General features: G+C 44.6%; 1 protein-coding gene across 4 annotated transcripts in view; it reads right to left on the bottom strand.

Moving 5' to 3' along the window:
- The window catches only part of STXBP1 (syntaxin binding protein 1), a 64,787-nt gene that overhangs the window by 20,602 nt on the left and 20,961 nt on the right, over nucleotides 1–23,224 (bottom strand). For all 4 annotated transcript variants that reach the window (XM_046670510.1, XM_046670528.1, XM_046670519.1 and 1 more), the window contains exons 2-11: nucleotides 15,803–15,852; nucleotides 14,103–14,184; nucleotides 9,735–9,811; nucleotides 8,796–8,874; nucleotides 7,569–7,672; nucleotides 5,423–5,571; nucleotides 3,545–3,629; nucleotides 2,778–2,908; nucleotides 1,345–1,452; nucleotides 239–299 (exon numbers count right to left, since the gene is read on the bottom strand). In XM_046670510.1, the coding sequence (XP_046526466.1) occupies nucleotides 239–299; nucleotides 1,345–1,452; nucleotides 2,778–2,908; nucleotides 3,545–3,629; nucleotides 5,423–5,571; nucleotides 7,569–7,672; nucleotides 8,796–8,874; nucleotides 9,735–9,811; nucleotides 14,103–14,184; nucleotides 15,803–15,852 (926 nt within the window). The remainder of the gene's footprint in view (nucleotides 1–238; nucleotides 300–1,344; nucleotides 1,453–2,777; nucleotides 2,909–3,544; nucleotides 3,630–5,422; nucleotides 5,572–7,568; nucleotides 7,673–8,795; nucleotides 8,875–9,734; nucleotides 9,812–14,102; nucleotides 14,185–15,802; nucleotides 15,853–23,224) is intronic.

Genomic DNA, 23,224 nt, shown 5'->3' with positions numbered 1-23,224 from the left:
CAAGTGAAAAAAGGATTCACAGTCCTTCTGGCTTAAAATGAATTATGATCCAAAACAATAAATATTAATCCTCAGAGTAACAAAAAGAAGCTCTCTATAAGTATCAAAAGACAAAAATAAGACAAAGCGATACTAGAAGAAGTGAGGACAGCACCACTCACTCGCTAGGCCCCCTCCCTGCTCCTAGAGAGAACGCAGGGATTAACTCAAGGGCACTGGGGCGTGCGCACGGGCTTACCTTCTCTCCAGTATTCATTCTCTTGCTAGAAGAAAAATCTTTCAGAGAACGGGTGACTTCCCTGGAAAACAGAAGGAGGCAGCTAAGTTTCAAAGCAGCCCCGGACGCGTCAGTCTGGGCGCTAGAGAAGTCGTGCAACAGTCTTCCTCTGGGAATATTTGGCGACTTTTCCTGCCATCATTTAAAGTGATTTTCTTAGAAGAGAGAGAAAGGTACATCATTTTTCTAACTAATATTCTAAACCAGAGTCGGGCATTTAAGATGATGCAAGAAGAGACAAGAAAATATTAGGACATCTATTTATGTTCACGTTACTTCATTCTTTTTAAATTTATCTTTCTGTATATGCTGTAAAATATACATATTAGCACAAGAGAGCATACAATTAATTCACAAATGTAAATATTGGAAATATGAATCAACATTTTTCTAAAGTTGAGTGATCCAAGTTTGGAGACCACTTTTCTAAACAACAGAACTATCCAAGCCTTCTTCTGTTCTTCCTTGTGAATTTCCTGAGGACGTCACCAATTCAATGCAGCAGAATGTGTCTTTCTGCAAAAGCAGAATTGTTACCTATAGTTTAAAGTCTTATAACAATGTTTAGGTATTAGAAACATTTTCAGAGCAAGAAACAGTTCAGAGTATATAGAAATCAGTTCTTGCTCAGAAATTTTAGGTAAGACAACAGGGAAGGAAGATTACCCACCAGCTATATAAAAGCTAATTGAACTGTATGAAGTGGAGTTTGGATCTTGCAATGAATAAACTGGCATAGATGTTAAGTGTTTATAAAGCATTTTGCTGAGAGAGCTACAAATGCTTTCCAAAAATTCTAAAAGCAACCTTGACATAGAATGTCTGTTCTGACTCGGTGAAGTCAGGGCAGCTCGAGCTCAGAGACCAGAAGGGGTTCGCCATCATTCATTAGCATGTTGGTGACCTCGCTGAGCAACAAATGCATCCACTGAAGAGCTCTGCCCAAGCTGCCCAGAGTACGTGCCTGAGCAACCACGATGGGAGAGAAACGCTTGGCCCTGTGCACAGGGGCGAGCCCTGGAGCTGGGGGAGTGTCCGGAAACGGGGACGGGCGGGGGGGCTCTTACTGGGACACCTCTGCGATGTGCTTGTGGCGCAGGGCTATCCAGAGGTCGTCGTCCTCGTCCAGGAGCACCTCCTTCACCCGTGCCTCTCCGATGCCGCTCGTCTCATACCTGGAGAGGAAAAGCCCCCACAAAATTTATCCAGTCCCTTCCGGTTTATAACAGACAAGAGCTCACAGTCCTCAGCAGACAGACGTTCCACGACTGATTTCATGACCAGCCTCTCGACCACCTGATGTGTCACTGTCTCTATCAGGTCTGCTCTGTCAGCACTAACAGGGCCGCGATTTCATGGGCAGGGAGAGACCCAAAGCTCTATTCAAAGTCAACTGACCTGAAGGTCTGTTCTAAAATCCTCAGGGGGGGCCAATAAGAGCTCCACTGCAGGCATCTGGTTCAGGATGTGAAGTCAGGTTATGGGTGGGTTCAGTTACTTTTAAGCGGAGGGTGAAGATCACCTTGGTTCCTCTCTGGGAAAGGACCGGGACACCATCCTCAGATGGGTGGTACCTAAAGATCTTTCAGCAGCTACCTGCAACAGGCCCTCAGCATACTTTTACATGTGAAATCCTAAACATCTAAAGGAAAGCAAGGGGCCGGCCTGGTGGCACAGTGGTTAAGTGCACACGTTCTGCTTTGGTGGCCCAGGGTTCGCCAGTTCGGATCCCAGGTGCGGACATGGCACTGCTTGGCAAGCCAAGCTGTGGTAGGCATCCCATATAAAAAAAGTAGAGGAAGATGGGCACAGATGTTAGCTCAGGGCCAGTCTTCCTCAGCACATAGAAGAGGACTGGCAGATGTTAACTCAGGGCTGATCTTCTTCAAAAAATAAATAGATAAATAAATAAATAATAAAGGAAAGAAGAGTTACAGGTACCAAAAGGGAGAAAAGCTGAGATTCAATCATACTTTTAGAACCTTCATTTTGAAACCACTATCTTTACAGTTAATGTTATACAATAAATGACATGAGAAAAATACAGTCCTCTTTCAGAAAAAGAAAAATTAGTTTTTTAGAAGCTGAGTTTCTGATGATGGCTCCCAAGAAAAATGTTTGTAATGAAGAAAATAGCTCCTCTGCAAATAAAGTTCAGTAAGAAACTCCTACTGATACATTTCATCATATTTCATGATCTATAATTAAGAAGTTTCAAACTCTGAATAAGACATACATTCACAAATCATCATCCTAACACATCCAAGCAGGCTGTGAACTGAGGTGTCATGAGCTGTGAACTAAAGATCTAAAGTTCTTGTTCTCCCAAAAGGGGCGTGAGTTCCTGGCTGGGTTTTGGGAACTCAAAGAAAAGCTTGCAGGCTTATTAGCAAGATTGTATCAATGCAACGCTTTTCCTAGCATTAGGGACTTCCTTTTCTTCTGTTAGTGTCTTTGGTTCATTTGCCAAGCTGCCGTCACTCCGGGTCTCTATACTCACTTGTAAACATCATTCTCAATGGGCAGCAGATCGTAACTCATAGCCTGAAAGGTCAGCTCGTGGAGTACAGGGGAACTGGGGTCGAAACCACGGTCCAGGATCAGCAGCTGGGAGCGCGCCTTGTCTGGGCCCTGGAAAGAAGGACACAGGGAAGCTTTCACAAGCCACCCATGCGGCCCCAGCGCCTCCAACTAGCCTGGCGACCCCTCTTGTACAAGGCGGCAGCAGGACGCGAACTGTGAGGTAAAGCCTGCCGAACCCGCACTGGCCGCTAGTCCACTCGCTGGTTGAGGGGAGCACCAGCAAACACCACGCGAGGATCCACTGTGTCTGCTTCCTGAGGGTTCTTTAAGGCAGATCCAAAGCTGCACTGGGGTCCAACGTGGGCTTCTGAAGGAGGGCACCACCACCACAAATAGGGTGACCCACCACCCTGTCTGCCTGGGACCAAAGAGGTTCCCAGGACCCGGGACCTTCAGGTTGAAAGTCAGGATGGTGATGGAACAGTTGTGTCTTGACTACAGCGGGGGTCACATGGATCTATACACATGATAAAACTGCACAGAACTACACACACACACACACATACACACGAGCACATGTACAAACTACTGCAGTCTGAATAAGGTCTGGAGACTGCACCAGTCGCAGGAACAGTGGCACTCACACACACTCTGTGCGCAACAGAACCCAGCTGTCCCCAGGACGGCCACACAAACACTGTGGTCGCTTGACGAGTGAACCACGTGAACCACGTTCAGACTCACCTCCCCCATTGTTGGGTCATCGGCTTTGTAGGCGTCGAGCTTGTCCTGGATTAGCTGAGCCAGCAAAGCATTGTCCTTGTATTCCCTGACAAAGGAGGAGTGACACAGGGTGAACTGCCTGTACACCTAATCGATGGCACCGACTGCCCTCAGGGAGGAAGGCAGGACAGCGCGGGGAGGGTCAAAGGAGACATGAGTTTCATCTGTACTGCTCTTTTACAATGAGATTATATTCATATATTATAATTAAAAAGGACAAATAAAATACTTAGCGCCTGGAACATAAATGACTTTCTAGTCCCTTCTTTTTGCTAAGTGAAAACAGAGGTAGTCTTTCCAAGCAGCTTCAGACAAAGAGCCACATCTCAGCGGGGGCCTGGCCATCCATCCTTACCCCAGGATCAGGCTGTCCGAACCTGACCCACCTGATTCTCACACCTCTCAATTCAAATTCCCTTGGGTCTAGTTTTGTTTTATTGGCAAGTGACATTTCTGCCCGCAGAGCCAGAAAGATGTAAGTGGGAACCTCTGGACCTTCCCCTTGGCGGAGCCTGACAGCACTTCCTGGGGCTCCTCCCGAGGGTACACAGTGTGTGGCTGCAGCCTGCCATCTGGCCAGGCTCTGTGCTGAGGCGGCTCCATTCCCAGCCCATCCTTCCCAGGAACGAACTCCAGGTTCCCACCGCTCTGTCAGGAGACACGGGCTGGGCCCCCATTTCCTAACTTCCACCAGGCTTCCGGCAGTGGATGCCAACAATGGAGGGAGGTGTTTTTCTACGGTTACATCTTCCACCAGACGCTGAAGGAATAAGGACAGGAGGAGCAGCGATCCTTGGCACTTCAAGTTCAGGCCCTCAGCTCCTCTTGCAGTGGCCTCCCCCTTCTGGTTTCCCCTGGCCCGACTCCTGCTCACACTCCCATCTTCACACTCCCACAGCACTGCGTTCACTCCCCTGTGCAGGCCCCCACAGGTTTCCCCGGGATAACCCCGGCAGGACCTAATCCCACACCTGGCATTTGAGGCCTCCAGCAAGGGCTTCATCTCGCCCCACTGCCCCACACGTAGACTGTGCTGGACCACCAATCCTCCTCAGACTTGCTCTTTGTTTTCCCAGCTCCACGCCTTTGTCATCCCAATGGCAAGAGCCAACTGTCCACACAAAATGCCCTCTGCTCCTCATTGATCTATCCAAATCCTAACTGTCCTTCAAGACCTGGCTCAAATGTCCCCTGTAGTCTGAAGCCGTTCTTGATCCTCTCAGCTCAAAGGGCCCTCTCCTGACTCCGGAGGCCCCAGCCCTTGGCTTTTGCCTTCCTAAGGCACTGGCCTCACAGGGCCTATATCGTAGGTGTGCATGTCTTATGCACACACATTGGCATCTTAGCTACCCTCCCAGATCAGGGGCTTCCAAGGGCAGGGGCTGTGTCTTCAGGGTAGGCGCCCCACCCCCACCCCCGGCACTTAGCACACAGCAGGTAAGTGATAAGCGAATGACTTTGTAAAATCTGAGGAATGTGTCCTTTGGAGAATTATTCTCTTTGTATTTTATCTTACTCTGAAACATCTTCTGCAAAGATGACATTCGTTTTTAAAGGCTAGAAGGGGAAGAAAAACTGTAGGAAACCTGGGTTGCAGTTACATAGGGGTTCACATTTAGTTATTCAACAACTGCATATGTCCATCTCCTGCCCTTTTCTGCATGTATTATTATATTTCACAATAAAATTCAGAACATAACAAGAGCGGCAGATGAATAATTATACAAGTGAGATGCTCAAATCTTGACTCTCTTGAGACAAGTGCCAGGGAACTTTGAGAAATTCCTCCCTCGGCAGACACAGGAGAAGCCACTGAAGGCAGACTGGTGGCCGCCTTACCCCCGATACCGCACAGCTGGGTACTCCTTCAGAGTGGCACACAGGGTTGCGATCTGCTCTGCCAGGCGCTCCAGTATCGGATTCTTCATCTGAGCCTTGTGGGGACTGTAGAAGCTTTGGAAAGAGTCAGCCGAGTCCAAGGAATATACCTGAGACAGGGGCAAAAAATATATAGATAGATATAATGTTTGCATGCAGAACGGTGAACTAGTGGGGTTTTCTCCAGTTCTCATCGTGAGTCTACAGAACGGTGTTTTCATTCATTCTACAAATATGTGCTGGCTGTCTGCTGTGTGCCAGGCGCTGTGCTGAACACTCGGGAACTCTAAGTGACCAAACACAACCATCTTCGAGGAGTGTGCAGTCTATTAGGGGAGGCAGATGATAAACGACAGACATTGTGAAAGTACATTTTACGGTCTGTGAGGAAGTGCTAAGTGTACGAGGGCATAACAGAGCAGGGACGAGAGCGCCCAGGGGCTGGGCAGGGAGGACACAAGGCCTCCTTGGGAAGGTGAAGCTGGAGCGAGGGCTTGCAGGAGGTGAGCGGTTTCTCACCAGCAGGCGCCTTCCACGGGGAGGGAATGACTGGCGCCAGGGCCCGAGGCAGGCGCGTGCTGCTGTGTCTGGTGAACAATGAGGCCAGGAGGAGAGGAAGCACGGTCAGACCTCACAGGCCACTGTCAGTTTAAACAAACAGGGAGAAGCTAGAAATCGTGCTGTGACTGTGGGCAAATAAAGGGGCTTTCATGGATTTAATAATTTCCTATCCTCAGTATATGTTCTAAGCATTTTTCTTTTCTTTTCTTTTTTTTTTTAAAGATTTTACTTTTTTCCTTTTTCTCCCCAAAACCCCCCGGTACATAGTTGTATAGTCTTCGTTGTGGGTCCTTCTAGTTGTGGCATGTGGGATGCTGCCTCAGCGTGGTGTGATGACCAGTGCCATGTCCGCGCCCAGGATTCAAACCAACAAAACACTGGGCCGCCTGCAGTGGAGCACGAGAACTTAACCACTTGGCAACATGGCCAGCCCTGAATTTTTCTCTTTTCTTGTTCTTTTTTTTGGGTAGGTTCTAGAAGTTTAAAATTTCCTCTTAAACTACCTAGTCTACTACTCATCAGAACTCTTTCAGAATCTTATTTATGTAAACTACCCTGATCTTCTAGAAAATGAGTTTTTGTAAGAAAAGTTTATTACTTTTTACTTATTTCATAGATTTAAAAAATCTATGAAATATAATATGGCTGAATACGCTCAAGTTGGCTGTTGTTCAATCCAGGTGGTGGCAGGGCTCACACAGAGGAAGAAACATTTCCTGCCCTCCAGCTGGGAACACGCTTTAGGTCAAGTGAGAAGGGAAAGAAAATGTCTTTAAATGTTCACACTGTACTTTTTCCATCCCTCATTACCTAAGAATAAGTCACTCTCTGGTGTCTAGAAGCTGATCTATAAAGACCCAATATGCCACAATCATTTTTTATCTCTACAAAATGCATAGCAGTCCTGTTATTTTTGTTTCTTTGTTTGCTAGGAGAAGACATTTTAACAAACCTTAAAATATTAAGAAATGAACTCCGTCTACTCTCTCACAATCAGCTTCACCTTTACTGGGTTGACAACTTTGTTTTTTTCCAAGGAGAGAGGTTTGCTGCACCGCATCTAGCATTTGAAGCGTTAACTGCTAATGACGAAGGCCACCATCTGTTCTGTCAGCACATGACAAGCTGAGGTTATTTCTACATAAAAACAGCCTCCTTTGCAGCAGATGGTGTTGTCTGATCCCTGCCCCTCTTCTCCTTCTGTGCTTTTTGGATTGGCTACTTTTTGGTTATTCAAGGAGTCAGCCAATAGAAGTGAACACTGTGAGCAAGGCTGAAATGCATCCAAGAAAGGCACAATGGCTGAAAAGAAGTCAGAAATAACTGGAGAGTAAGACGAGGGCTTGGGGCAGACCCCTAAGGAATACTGTTTCTTTCTGCCAGGTTAACATCCACTTACACCACGTCATCCAGCAATTCAGAATATGCTCTCTTCCCTCCCCCACTCTCTTTATTGCACCCCTGCCCCACCCTCTCAGAATCTGTCAGACTTCCTGCTAGAATAGCCAGGATGCAGATTTCCTACACACTCCCCACTCGGCCTCACCTGGGACTCATATGGGAGAAACGCAATGTTGATTTCCGTCAGAGTTTTGATGACTTTGGCTGCTCGTGATTTCACCAGCTCATTAAACAGGGCATCTGGACAAGCTGCAAGAAGGACAAAGACAGTAGGTTTTCCTGTCCATTTGCTGGTTCTGGTGGATTCTTTATTTTACGAGGATTTTAAAAAGGCAACTAGAAAGTTCATCCCAGCCCAAACTATCCATTACCTCGAGGGTGAAAAAGGAATATAAAACCACCTCCCAGACCCTCAACATACAACAAAGAAACAAATGGCAATAAAGACTGAGATATTGAGAGCTAATAAAAACCATTTTCTGATATCAAGGAAACGAAGAAAAAGAAAAAGATTAAGAAGGGATGAGGCAAAGGCCTATAACATAAACAAACACCAAACATCTAACATGCTTATGAAAAATAAAGGAAAATAAAATCATTAGGAAATGCAATGCAGGCATTTCCCCTGGACCCTCTGAGGAACTCAGCTGCAGAGACCCCCTTGGGGGGGACCATGATTTCTAATGACTCTCCTGGGCTGAACAAATGGCTTCAGGTTCCCAGAAATGCGTTATTGATTTATTGTTACTAACGCTATCTACCTGTTCTGTCACCCATATTCAAATAGTACAAAATTATTCTTTGCAAGTACCTTTCCACATTTTCTCAGTGGGGAGTTTTGTGGGGTTTTCCCTAGAGGGAACACAGGCAACTTGTTATTGGGTACATTATTTAGCCATCTAGCTCTGCTCATCTCTCTTCACTATTAACAAAGATGGACAAAGATGCTTCTGCACTAGGCTCCATGCACAAAACCCCCACAAAATAAGAAAATGGATTCCAAGCCAATGATGCAGGTCTCTCTGATAAAAAGACCACTGGAGTGGAATATCTTTGTAGTTGAAAAACTCGTGGAAATACACAACAGTTCAGTGATATCTGGAAGTCTATGCAGTGAAAACACCAAGACTAGCATCAGAAAATGTTTCTCAGCATTAAACCCTTTAGTCTTTAAAAGAAGAGCTGTTTTTCATCAGGAAGGACTGCATGACTTAGTAAGTTTGTATTTGTGTGCATTTATTTCTGTCTCTTATGCAATTTATCTTCTGAAGAGAAAACAAAAGATCACAACAAATATGGGGACAACCCGTTTCTTCCCGGTGAGCAGAAACGCTAGCCCGGACAGGCAGGGGTGGCAGCTGACAGTACTTACAGTCAGTGAAGAAGACGTGGGCAGCCCGGTACTTAGCAGTCGGTGGGTCTTTAAAGTCACTGATGAGAGAGTGGACAGACTGCGGAGAGGGAAAAAGGGAGCTGAAGCCAACTCTAGAAGCAAAGGGAACCTGCATCTGAACTGAGTCACATCCACGCTGGCTTCCAGCTGCCTGCACAAAATAGCAGGGGATTTCGGATGCGTAATTCTAACTCATATTCAGCCATAACTGAGTTCTGAGGACTTAAAATTAGGATTATTTCAGAGTTTAGATGAACAAAAGACTTCTTAGCTCACTGCAGAATGAGTGTCAGTTCTTTGGAGCCACCATAACTTGGGTTCCTAAGAAGAGACCCACAAAATCGGAAACTCGTCATAAACCTTCCAGCAGATTCACACTGATGAAGTTCCGGGAATTTAGTTGCATCTGCAGAAACTCACATACAAGCCAGTTTTCAAAAGTGAAAAGAAACCCTGAAAACTGGAGGGAATTTATGTAGACGAAGAGACCTAAGACAACTATCAACCAAAAGCAAGCAGACGGACCTTGTTTGGATGCTGATTTGAACTAACCTCCAAAAACGATAAGACAGGTAAATTTGAATACTAACTGGATATTGATGAAATAGATCTGAAAGCATAAAATACCAAAGTTCTCAAGGTGGATCACTAGATAAAGAGGATCTCCTACCTAGAGAGGGAGTGCCAGGGGAAAACTAGAATGACTGGGAGCTGGCTTTCTAGATAGCACTTGTATTCAGAAAGCTTAACGCACTCAGCACTCCTCCTGGACCCCTCCCTTCCGGTTTGTGGATTGCACACTTAAACAGAGCAGTGTGTTAAATGCGTGCTTAACCTAGAAAAGGCAGACACTGTGCCGCGCAGACACAAGCCAGCACGTGTAGCCTCAGCCAAAGCTCTTCCAGGGGGAGGATTTACCTTCTCAGACGGAGTGATGAGATACACAGCCTCCAGGCTGGGGAGAGGTTCCCTGCGCTTGTTGATGTCTTCCACAACTAGACAACAAGACAAGAGCCCACAGTGAATAAGAAAGATAACTGGTGATCGTAATACTAGAAGCAATGTAGCGGGGCCCCTTCAGACGGGTGCAGATACATATCTACAGTGGGGGGAGGAAAAGAATCATCCACGCCATCCTTCGAATTCCACCTCTCACAATGCTCAAGATGTTAGAAAACCGGAAACCTTATCACATTAAATATTTCCCACTTCCCATTTCAGTTTTAGGAAATTCCTGATCTGTTCTGATTGAAAACGGAAAATGCCACCTTGTTCTGTCAAGAGCAGTCTTTGGCCTCTTCCTTCAGTTTTTCCTCATCTGTCCTAAATAATCCCAGTTCCTTTAGAATTTCCATGTTGGGTTTATTTACCAACAATTAGATAGTTTTATCATTTTCTTCTGTATATCAAATGAGGACATTCCAGACATACCCTCTATATAATACTGTCCCTCTCAGTACTTCAAAGACTAAACGTCAAGTTTCGTTGAAGCAAACCATGGGTGTTTGCTTTGCTTGTTTCTTTTATGTCAGCGCCTTCAACCTGGAAGGAAGAGCTCTGGGGAGTCGTCATCTTACTAGTGGCCCGATAAAGCTTAAGAGGCGTTAGCCCTGCTGCACCGTCCTCAGGGAGAGGGACAGCAGTACAATCATATGATGCTGTTCTTCCTACGCAGGTGAGTTAAGCACATAGAAGCATCACTTTAGAAGCATCCATTGCAACATTTATAAAGACTTTTCACCCCAAATAATGTTTAAATTAATACCAAAATTCCTCAACCATCTACTTTACCAGCGGTTGTAGAGTTTTGAATGTCATAGCCCAGTAATACTTCCCCCCAAAATATTTGGGGGTTCGACATAGGCTTGCTAATTTTAAAATTTTTCCAAGTAAGGACATTGTTTTAAACCCACCTTTGGGGTAGGGAAGAGTCTGTGTGCAACAGGGAGAGCTGAGCCCTCATCCACCACAGGAAGTCAACAGATAACATCTGACATCGACGAATCAGGATAACAATATAAGCATTCATTTAGAAATATCGAAAAGACAACCAGAAGAAAGAGCAGAGCGGCTGCCTCTGGGGCTCAGACCTGGGGACGTGGGAGAAGGAGCAGGCCAGCGAGCCACTGCTGGTCTGTTAGAAGCTCCATTTGGCTTTTTCTCCCCTTAACTTTTGTGCATTTTTTGCTTTGATGGGGGGGAAAAGTGTTAAAAATTCAACGAAGAAAATAACTTTGTAAGCTAAAAACATGGCAAGTCTGGTCTTGGGTTACTTAATGGTAAAAAGTCACACCAAAAATTATGAACTCCCATTTATAGGACTATGCTTCTGGTGATAGATAAACTAGATTTGGAAACGCGTTTTTGAAAATGAAGGGATCACAACCAAGGTGTGACTGTATCCCCTCCAAATGATTTCACATATATGTTTCACATAGAACTTGATCAACAAGAAAATCCACATTATCACCATAATTTTACAATTTAAAAACATTTTAACACCAATTAATAGGAAAGAGATAATCTTAGAATAAAAGACAAACCTTTAAATTAAATTCATTTAGCTTACTGAAAACCTCCACACGCCTCGATTTCCATAACTGTGGTATGGTAATAATTTTGACAAACACCAGCAACTATCTGGGAGCCACGTATCCTATGAAGTTGTCTCCAGGGGAAAAAAATTGGGAGCTGCATTGTAACAGGTATGTTTCATCCAACATTTTTTTTGGAGGATAAACAAAAGTTAACTTCCAGGGCCGGACCTGTGGACAAGTGGTTAAGTTCACGTGCTCTGTTTCGGCGGCCCAGGGTTTCACCGGTTCGGATCCTGGGCACGGACCTAGCACCGCTCATCAACCTATGCTGAGGAGACATCCCACATGCCACAACTAGAAGGAGCCACAACTAAAATATACAACTATGTACTGAGGGGCTTCGGGGAGAAGAAGGAAAAATAAAAAAATTAAAAGGCTAACTTTCTTTTTGAAATAATACCTCAAAAGAGATTGCTTTTCTTTCTTTCTGCTGAGGAAGACTTGCCCTGCGCTAACATCTGTGCCAATCTTCCTCTATTTTGTGTGTGGGTTGCCACCACAGCATGGCCACTGAGAAGTGGTGTAGGCCTACGCCTGGGAATTGAACCTGGGCTGCCGACACGGAGCGCACCAAACTTAACCACTAGGCCATGGGGCCGGCCCCAAGATTGCTTTTCAGTCATTGCTGTTTCAAAGACTAAAATACATGATCCCTCTCAAAAGGAGCCCCTAAGGAAGACTAGAGCTGCACACGAGCATGAATAAGAGCTCTGGGACAGAAGCCAGGAGGTCTGAGTCCTCATCTCAGCTGTGACACTGGCTAGTGACCTTAAGCAGGTGATTTAACTTTTTACAAAAACCTATTATTGTGAAACTATCATACACATTCCAAAGAGTGACTAAAACATAAACACACAAATAAGTATAAAGCAAATGTCTGCAAAAGCGCCACCCCAGTTAGGAAACAGAACCCACCAGCACTGCAGTAGTGTCCCCCTACTCTATTCCCCTCCCTCATCACAATTTCCTCCCTTCCCTCCAAAGAGAACCACCATCTCGACTTGAATGGTGATCACTTCTCCTTATGGTTTTACCGCTTATGTCTGCATTTTAAAAAGCATAGCTTAGTTCTGCCTGGTTCTGAACTTTATATAAATTAAAGCACACTGTAAGTACTCTTTTGTATCTCACTTCTTTCATTCAACATTATGTTTATCAGATTCACTCATGTTACTGTGAGTAGCCAGAGTTCATTCATTTTTGCTGCTGTATAGTATTCTGCTCTGTGATTATACCACAATTCATTTAACCATTCTACCCTTGTGTGTGTGTGTGTGCGAGGAAGATCGGCCCCGAGCTAACATCTGTTGCCAATCTTCTTCTTCTTTTTTTTTTAAAGATTTTATTTTTTTCGTTTTTCTCCCCAAAGCCCCCCAGTACATAGTTGTATATTCTTAGCTGTGGGTCCTTCTAGATGCGGCATGTGGGATGCTGCCTCAGCGTGGTTTGATGAGCAGTGCCATATCCGCGCCCAGGATTCGAATCGACGAAACACTGGGCCGCCTGCAGCGGAGCGCGCGAACTTAACCACTCAGCCACGGGGCCAGCTCCATCAATCTTCTTTTTGCTTGAGAAAGATGGTCCCTGAGTTAACATCTGTGCCAATCTTCCACTACTGTGTATATGGGAATCGGCCAAAGCATGGCTTGATGAGCAGTGTATAGGTCCCTGCCGGGGATCTGAACCTATGAACCCTGGGCCACTGAAGTGGAGTGCGTGAAATTAACCACTACACCACAGGGCCGGCCCTCACCATTCTACTCTTGATGGACATTTTGGTCATTTCCAATCTGGAGCTACAAGGAACAATGCCCTGCGAACATTCCTGCACATGCATCCTGGGCACACACATCTGAGGCTGTCTAGGACACACACCGAACCATAGACTTGCTGGCTCACAGGACCTTCAACTCTGCTAGACACTCCCAAGTGTTTTTCAAAGTAGCTGTACCAACTGACACTCCATCATATAGGAGTTTCCATTTTCTACATGTTCTCTGTTATCCGGCATTGTCAGAGTTTAAATACTCCAATGTGTGTGGGTATAGCAGTGTCTCACTCTGGTTTGTTTTTTTTTTTAAAGATTTTATTTTTCCTTTTTCTCCCCAAAGCCACCTGGTACATAGTTGCATATTTCTTTTTTAGTTGTGGGTCCTTCTAGCTGTGGCATGTGGGACACTGCCTCAGCATGGCTTGATGAGCAGTGCCATGTCTGTGCCCAGGATCTGAACCGGTGAAACCCTGGGCTACTAAAGTGGAGCACATGAACTTAACCACTCAGCCATGGGGCCAGCCCTCAGTCTGGTTTTAATTGCATTTCCCTGATCACTACTGAGGGTGGACAATTTTTCATTTATTTGTTGGCCATTTGGATTTCTTCCTTTGTTAAGTGCCTGTTCAGGTCTTTTGCCCATTTTTTCTCTTGGGCAGCCTGCCTTTTTTTCTTGATTTAACCTTCCTTTGGTATCCTTTAACAGATATTTAATGAGCATCCAGCACTGGATTAGGTGCTAGGCATTCAGTGACAAACAAGAAGCCTTGGGTCTCTCTCAGGAATTTACAGTCTAAGCACCCAGGTTGTTGGAAGAATCCAAAGTCAAGCAAGATAATAATGAATAGGGAGGAGGAAAACTCGCCACCAAGAGAAGGCTTGAGTGTCACTCAAGGGCAGAGAGAATGCTGTGCTCACTTGTTATCCCCTCGGTCATGATGTCCGTCATCTTACAGCAGGAGGAGAGCATCCTCATGCTCAGCTGATCGACCACCAGCACCTGGAAGCAGAGAACAGCTTATGGACTGGATGGCATCTGCTACGATCCTCTCGTCAGCTTGCTGCATCAGACTTCGAAAAGAACCGCAGAAATGCAGAATATTGAGTTACCGATATTTCCTATGGGTCAGAGGTTTGCTGAAATACTTGCTAACTTTTATCTCCCACATCAAACCTAAGCTTCTAGGACTTAGAGCTTGTTCTCATTGACTTAATCTTATAAACTTAAAAAAATTGTTTTAATTTTCTATGATAAATACTCATAAAATGCAAAAACAAAAAAGAAAAGAAAAAAATCATCTACAGCACCCACACTCAGAGAAACCCATATTGGAGAGTATTTTTTCAGGATATAACCTTTTTCTTAAAAGGAAAATGAACACTAGTGCCACACACATGGTATGGAAGTTGAGCGCTTGGCTGCAGATGTCGCTAGAAGGTACCAGCATGTGTTGTAGCCGACCTCTGTCCAGACTGGAATAACAAGAACTCGCCAGGCCTGGTCTAAAAGCCTCACACCTGAGGTTCCTTCAGGGAACCTTTCGTATCTCTGTTCAGCCCTCGGTGGAGGGAGGAAGCTGGCAGCTAAAACAAGGCTACGTATTTCTCTTCTTCTTTAACGATATCAACCGAGGAAACAGGAGCTAGACACAATGTGGACCAGAAAGCTTTCTACTGCAGTATGAGGGCCAATTAGCTGTCATTTTATGAGGCAGCTTCCTCCAGATCAGTTTAAAATTCACATGTCCACAGTCCATTACCTGCTGGGACAGGTAAGAGAGAGAGGCTCTCAGAAAGACTTCCCACCAGATGGCCTCCCGCCCTGGGTGGTGAGGATGGACATACTGGCTAAAACAGAATCTCTCAAGGCCAGAGGTGAGCCTTCCAAATGCTCCTGTACCAATGAGCTCTGTGGTTCCCACGCCCAATGAACTTGAAAACGTGTGGGCAATGAATGGTTAGTATAAACCCTTCAACAACCCCCAGAGAAGTTCAAGTAAAACTGCCTGCTCTCCTGGCCAGTACAATGCCCAGCCCCAGAGAACCAAGTGACCCCTAAAACGCTGACTTCCTGAATGGGGGATAGCATGCTTTCCCACCTGCATCACCCGCTACAGGAACCAAGACCATAACCAATTTGATTGGCTCAAATACTTGTTCCAGCATTGCTCTCAATGTTTATGAATAAACAAGGTCACTTCTTCATCTTAGGTAGTTACAGACAGATGGGGACAGACCAGATGAGGGCTTTTCAAACTGCTGTGTGGGCTCCATGGTGACGCTTTAAGGCCACCAAAGGGACAAGAAGGGTCTCCTCTTTCTCTGCCATAGCAAACAGAATAATTTCACCTTCTTCTGCTTTATATAATGGGTTCCAGGTATGATTTTGTTTGCATAAAGGAAGTTCACTGCCAAAATGCCCCACCAGGTGATCTTGAAGATAAGCTATATGACCAAGAGAGTTCTTAACCAGGATCATAGCAGATTCTATTTCTTGTACTCTGGACACAGAACAGTCCTCATTCCCTGTCTACACACCTTTCCCCAACTCTACCCCCGTTCTTATTTCTTCCACAAGGACTCGCCTCTGAGGCCATGAACTGTACTCTTCCACTTACCTTCCACTCTCCCTTCTTCTTTACCTTCTTTATCACATCATGCATGATCTCTAAAACAGGAGAGAGAGGGGAAGCAAGGAGGGGGAGAGAAGAAGGAAGATTCAATGCAACGTCAGGAGCTTCCAACAGCTGCATGTTAGACTAGGTCATTCCCCCCCACGCCCCACCCCCCACCCCCGACCCCAGGCTTTGTTCTCTTTCTTATGCAATTCAACTCATCTGTTTACTGAGCCATGAGGAATCCACCAGAAAGAGTTCTCTTATTTCCTTAATTTGGTAGTTCTCAAAATTTTGGTCTCAGGACTCCTTTATACCCTTAAAAATTGAGGACCCCCAAAGAGTGTTTGTTTATGTGTAATAGAAATTAAACTGAGAAAATTTTAAAGTATTTATTAATTCATTTAAAATAACAAGAAACCCAATATATGTTAACATAAATAGCATTTTAATGAGACATAACTATATTTCCACAAGAAAAGAATTTTTAGTGAGAATATTGACTTTTTTAATATAATTTTTGCAATCCTCTTTAATGTCTGGCTTCATGGAAGACTGATTCTCCTATCTGCTTCTGCTTCTGTTGTGAATGATATAGCACCTGAAAAACTCAATCGTGCGTTTAGGAGAGAATAAGAATGAAAAAGGCAAATAACATCTTAGTCTTATGAAGATGATTTTGACCTCAGGGACTCCCAAAAAGGTCTCGGGTTTGAGAACCACTGCCTTAAGTGAAGTGAGTAAAGGGCTGTGACAACACCTCAGGCCACATGCCCCCCTAGAGCTCCAAAAACAGATGTGAAGAGCACTTGTGATGTCTTTCCAACCCTGAGGACTGTCTGTGGGATGCTCTCCTCCAAAAAATCACCATTTTGTTAAGCCCCAGTTTCTAACGCCTTCTACAAACAAGTCTACCCAGACGGGGAGGTTTCACAGGAAATACCACTTTTGCCACTCTTTCTAAATCCAGGTAATATACAGGCCTGGAAGGACTCAAAGGCTAATGGGTGTCCTTAGCAAGTGTGTTTCAAACATTCAGGTCATTCTCTAGAGCACAACAGTTCCTAATTCTGCTTCTATATTCAATAATCTGATGTGTCATAAAAGCATTCTAAAATTTTCAAGAACATTTTACCTGATTATAAAAAAAAACACATACTCACTGCAGTAAACTTGAAAAACACAGAAAAGCATAAGGAAGAAAATACCATGTATTACTTGTGTACATTAAAAAAGCAAAAAGAAAAATCATCCGTAATCCTGCCAACTTGAAATGCATAATTAACAGTTTATTTCCTACTAGCAATCGCAGCTTCTCATAAATGCTCTGAGGTAAATAAATATAGGCAATGACGCAATAAAACTGGTGTGGACAGCTGTCTTTAAGAGGGAGTCAGACAAGGCCTCTCTGAGGAAGTGGACCTGATGAGGAAGACACCAGCCGTTCAAAGGCTGGGAAAGGAGAAGGAGCAGGCACAAAGTCTTGAGGCGGAAGAAGGAAGAAGAGCTGGACATTGTCTCGGAACTGAAGACGGTACAAGCTGAGGTTGGAGGTCAGGCATACGGGGACTTGATAGGAGTGTGATTTTATCTGAAGGGCACTGGAAAGCCAGCGAAGGTAGGGATGTAATCTGACACGCTGGAGAGGCGCAGCTGGAGGACCCAAGAACAGAAGCAGGGGGTAGAGCAAAGAAGACGCCTTTCCGATCGTCCGGCCATGGCTGGTGGCAGTGGAGGTGGCGATAAGCAGATGGGTTTGATACAGATTTCGGAGGTCAAACCAACCAGGGCTAGCTGCTGAATTGGATGTGGGGGACAAGAAAAGAAATCTAAGCCTAGGTTTTTCGCTTCAACAAAGAAACTGATGTAGAGACATTTAGAGAGACAGAAAAGATTTAGAGGAAGGAGCACTGCTGTGTAAGACGACACCAAGAGTTCTGTCTTGCTTATTTTAACATCGCGATGGCGAAGAGACATCTGAGGGGAGATGTCGAGTAGGTAGCTGGAGGTAACTCTGGAGCCTGGAAAAGTGACCTGAGCTGGAGTTAAAAATTTGGGAATTATTATCAAACAGAGGTAGGAGGTGTGGTTGGAGAAAATCTCTAACTCTGACAGGACCAGTAAGATGAAGACAGAAACAGTCTTTGTTGACCTTGACAAGCATCTCTGTGAAACAACAAGGATGAAGCCAGACTAAAATGGGTGATGAGGGAGAGACTGACTCTCCAAACAACTCTTTCAAGAAGCGCTATGAAAGGTAGCAGAGAAAAAGTATGAAAGCTAAACAGGGTCAGCAGAGATGTGAAAACAAGGAAGGTGTTTTTATTTAAGAGGTGAGACATCATGCCGGAGCCCAGCTCCAGCAGAGTCCAGGTTTCCTGAGGGATGGACGGCGTCGGAGAAGGAGAGGCAGTGAGACTGGAAGTGAGGTTTCCAAGTCTGACTTATTTAAAGCATTCAAGCACTTATATAGGGTCCAGGTCACACGTTTATGATTTCATGGAATTGTCCCAGTACATAATTTTGGCAAACAAAATGGGTACATAAGCATATCTTGTTATAATGTTAGCACAGTACGTCTATGAGAAGCAAGCAACCTTTGTTAATTACAGATATTGACCTTTTCTATATGTCTACTAGGCATCTAGATGTCTAAGACTGATTGCAAAACGGGGTGTAACGTCTAGACTCAGTTCCCCATGGGTCGAATGGCCCTAAGCCTCTATCTTTATTCCTGTAATAACGAAAGCAGAAGTATTGCAAAGTGTAAGGGGACCAAGTACACACAGGCCCTCATCTCCGTCTGAGCGAAAGCCATACAGGCACAGTGCTTGGGGTTTCTCTTTTACCATTAACTATTTTATAGGGTTTCCAATCCTCATCATAATCCCAGTTCCTCTGTGTCAATATATCATGATATTTTTCTGCAACTTTATCAGTGTTATGGGTTGTTTTAGGAGAGCGTACCTTTTGTATATCTTTGCTCCTGGGTGGGTGCCACCATTTACCTCCTGTCCTAACAGGCCGAGGATAACATCTGCCTCCTAGAAATACTTGAGGAGGGAGTGTTCTCCTTTGAGGCTGATTCCTAGAAGGCTTCCTCCTTGAGGGCTGTCCAAATTCCCTTTTCCACCTTTCCAGGAGGGGGTCAGAACTGTTTTTTCCCTTCAGGCTGTTGTTCCCTGAACCTTCCCTAGAAGGCCAGGTTACATCAACTTTTTTACCCTGCTTGGAGAGATTTTCCCCAAAATATCCCCATGTACAGAAAAGAACAGCAAGAGCAATATTGCTAAGATCAGTAGCATGAGCAGGATCAGGAGCGGCCGACCGCCATCTTCTGAGGGTCCGCCGTGCCTTCCCTCATCTCTCTCCCGGACCATGTCCTTGGGTAGAGGCTTAGAGGACTGGTGGGCGGCTTCCGGCAACATCACAGCATTTTCTATCATATTGACAATAAGCCAAAAGAGAGGGAGGTTGATGATGCAGGAGAGAGGATGGATAATCCAAAGACTGAGGCCCCAGAGGAGGAAGAAGTGGTGGGATCTGAGACACAAGCGAGCGTGGCCTGGGATCGGAGGCAGGCTCCACAGCACTGGCAGTGGGAAGGAGGCAGGAGGTGACTGGTGTGCTCCAAGAGGAGTTGGCAGAGGCCAGGGGTGTCTATTGACTAAGAGTGGGGAGAGTGGTATTGTATAAGAGAGGTTTGAATAAAGAAGGTATTGGGTATCTTCCCAAAGACTGGGGGAGTAACTTTATTACGGAGATGTTTCAGCATTTCTGGATAGTACTAAGGACTAATTTGAGGTTCATAACCATGAATTTAAGGTGAAACCAGGCAGCTCAATTGTGTGGGATTTTTTTTTTTTTTCTAACAACGTTCAGCTGCCCAGGAGCAAGCCAGAAAGGAAAGAAGAGTTGGTTTCAACTAGGGTTAGAGTTTCCCCAGCTGAGTACAACAGACGGAGAAAATGTTCAAAATAGATAGCTGAGGGAAGAAAGGCATGCTGCAACTATTTTTTCAAAAGCACATACGTAGAGGAAAAATTAGAAAAACTTATACCAAAATGCTCTTTTTCTGCAGTAAAATTGTGATTAATCTTTAATTGCTAAGTTCCTATGTCCTCCTAAGCTTTCTGCATTGAGTAGATATTATTTATTGTAATAAGAAAAATGCTCTAAAACTAATGTATCCGTGAACATTTTTGCACCCAAGGCTTGTCTTTGCACAAATTATTCTGTCAGGAGAGTTTTCTGGGTATGGAATAAGTGGATAAAGAGTATAAATGTTCTGGGCTCTTGATAAATTCTGCCAAATTATTCTCTGAAAGCACAATTTTACACCCCCACTAGTACTCTGCACAACTCTCCAAATTAACATACTAACTGATAATAAAAAAAAATGAGGTTTATTTTAATCTTTGCTAATGTGACAGTGGAAAATGGTATATTTCACTGTCTTTATTTGAATTTATTGTATTACTGATGAATATTTTCCTTTTTTTTTTCCAACTACACAAAATGAATTTAAATTCACTGACTTTAAATTCAAGTCACCTTTTCCTAGGGGACGGCAGACATATAATCCGAAAATCAAAACAAGTACCTCGAGTTCTAAAGGTGGAATAACTGTGGCAGCTTCAACCCTTCCTACCTCATTATTCCTGTTTTGAAATTCTCAGGGTGTCTATTTATTGTGGGCATTGTTAACAGCCACTTCTAATCCTGCCCTACATTCTTTTAATCCAATACCGAAAAGGAAACAAGGATTAGAGCCCATTTTAGCATTAAGAATCAAGTGGCTTGGGCTGCTTCCTCAGAGTAATCACATTTCATCTTCCTGGTAAGTCCCCTTTGTGTGGAGAGGAACAATAAAGCCTTCTGAGGCTGGTCCAGCCAGCAGGTCTGATTTATCTACACCGAAAACCTCTATTCCACCACCACCTGCTCTGTGTGGATGGGGCAGAAGAGACAAGGGAGCCTCAATTTCTCATAATCACGAGGACCACGGCCCTGGTGGACTCTGCTTCTCTCAAGGCCAAATGGCTAAGAAAGTAGGTTCCTCTTCAACCACATCTTCCAGGTCCTGGGTGACTCCCAAATTCAACAATCCCGCCCCTCCCCCCCCATTCCTGAGAAAAACAGTAGGTGGTCTAAGATTATCTGGGATGTCTTCAGATGCACCCAATATACCAACTGGAGTCCCAAAGCACAGGCTCTTGGGATAGCTACAACCCTGCCCCTTGTGAAGCCCTGCCACCCATGACTGCCCTCCGCAGTGACATGGGTCAGGACACCCGAGGCCAGGGCACACAAAAACAGCTGAGATAGCATGATTAATATTAGGTGGGCTGGAAGCTTGGGAGAAAGTGAGCTTTGCCAAAGTCCCCCAAACCACATGGGAGTCAAATATTCTATACGTGGCAGCCCCAGAGCTCCACCTTGCCCGGAACAGATGCAGCAGGAGTCTGGGGTCCCCGAGTGGAAGAAGTGCCTCCATTCTGCCAAGGGACTTAGGGGATTCTAAATCAGGCCACACTGCCCTCCTCCTTTAACAACCCAAAGTACAGGGCAATTCCAGTTATTTGGACTCAACAGGGGCAGTTCTTCTAAAAGGCCCCCAGCAGTGTGAGGGTATAATGCTGGTTACTCAGGCAGGGGTCACCCCCACCCCTCATGATTAAGAAAAAATGCCAAAGAAAGCACTAAAGTTAGACCAGGGAAAATCCAGATTCAGACATTTGCTGGCTGTGTGATCTTGGGCAAGTTTAAAGCAGTCAACAAAAGGCACCTATTATGATGTCACTATAAAAAACAAGGAAACAAGAAAATTATCACACAGTACTTCCACCAATCAAGATTTTTAATATAATGTAAAACCCCTAGCAAAAGGAAATACAGGGGCCGGCCTGGTAGCACAGAGGTTAAGTGCACACGCTCCGCTTCGACGGCCCGGAAGTCGCCGGTTCAGATCCCAGGTGCGGACATGGCACCGCTTGGCAAGCCATGCTGTGGTAGGCATGCCACATATAAAGTAGAGGAAGATGGGCACGCATGTTAGCTCAGGCCCAGTCTTCCTCAGCCAAAAGAGGAGGATTGGCAGTAGTTAGCTCAGGGCCAATCTTCCTCAAAAAAAAAAAAAAAAAATTTAAAATACACTTTTTAAATAACGACAAAAATATTTAGATAGCAAACTCTACGGGTATTTCACCAAAAACTTTAAAACTTCTCTGACCCACCATAAACATGTGAATACACTTTGGAATAATGGCACCAATGTGCCAGTGTATATAAGTCTTAACTGTAAATATAAAATTGAACAGAAGAATCATCATCCCCTGCTGAGGAGACAGAGCATGCCCTCTCCTGATCCAGGAAGAGATGCACGAATGCTGAAGCACAAGGAGGAGCCCACAGATTTATCACAACACAGGCAAACAGGACTATATTTTTAATTTGCTATTATTTAACATTGTTCTAAAAATTCATTTAGACAAGAAAACAAAATGAAGTATAATATTGGTAAGAAAGATGTAGACTGCCTGCCTGCAGAACTCACGGGAATTAACTGAGAAATGATTAGAAACATTAAAACATTTAGTAAAGTGGCAGATAAAAAATAAATACATAAAAACCAAAAGGACATTGGCATGGTAACAATGTCTAGGAAGACAGCTCCACTGTTTACCAGCATAGACACGCTGGGACTCCACCCCGTCCATTCTGCCTGCTGCTGGTAATTCTGCTCTGAAGCAACAAGGAGAATTCTGTTCCTCTTTCCCTAACAGCACTTCAGACAGCTGAAGACGGCAACCAAGTCTTTTCGACTGTCTTGCTCTGAACTGAAGCTTCTCCTTGCTAAACAAATGCATCTTCCCAGACGGAATAAGTTAATGCTAAACAAGACAGGAGGAAATGATTCAAATACTTGAAAGCAAGCCTTCCAAGCACTCTCCAGAGCGTTCCCTGAGAAATATCTGTTTATACGTAAACTACTGGTAACCTAACTACAAACCACTTTAATTTTTTGCCTTTACGTTGTTTTTAATAATATAGAAGTAGCACATTCTTGTTGAAAAATTCAAACAGTAGAGAGATATACAAATACAAAGGGAGATTTCCCTCCTTACCCTCCATTCTTGAGGGGAAATCACCACCACCAGTGTGCGGGCACTCTTACAGATCCTTTTCTGTGCACACGCAGATGTGTGTGGGGATGTATGCACATACACTCACGGCTCTTTGGCTGACGCCTGGGGAGGGAAAGTAACTTTCAATGATTCTACATCTTTGGTGCTTAAGAACTCTTATATTGGAAAGAACATTAGAGATCATCTAAGGCTAGAGTCCAGCTTCCTTGTTTTGGGATTAAGACACTTCCTGCAAAACACAGCCATCTGGAGTGGGCGAGGTCGCTAACTGGTCGGT

Source organism: Equus quagga, chromosome 1 (assembly GCF_021613505.1).
Source record: "Equus quagga isolate Etosha38 chromosome 1, UCLA_HA_Equagga_1.0, whole genome shotgun sequence".
Classification (NCBI taxonomy): Eukaryota; Metazoa; Chordata; class Mammalia; order Perissodactyla; family Equidae; genus Equus; species Equus quagga.
This window is presented reverse-complemented; position numbering and strand designations above follow the sequence as displayed.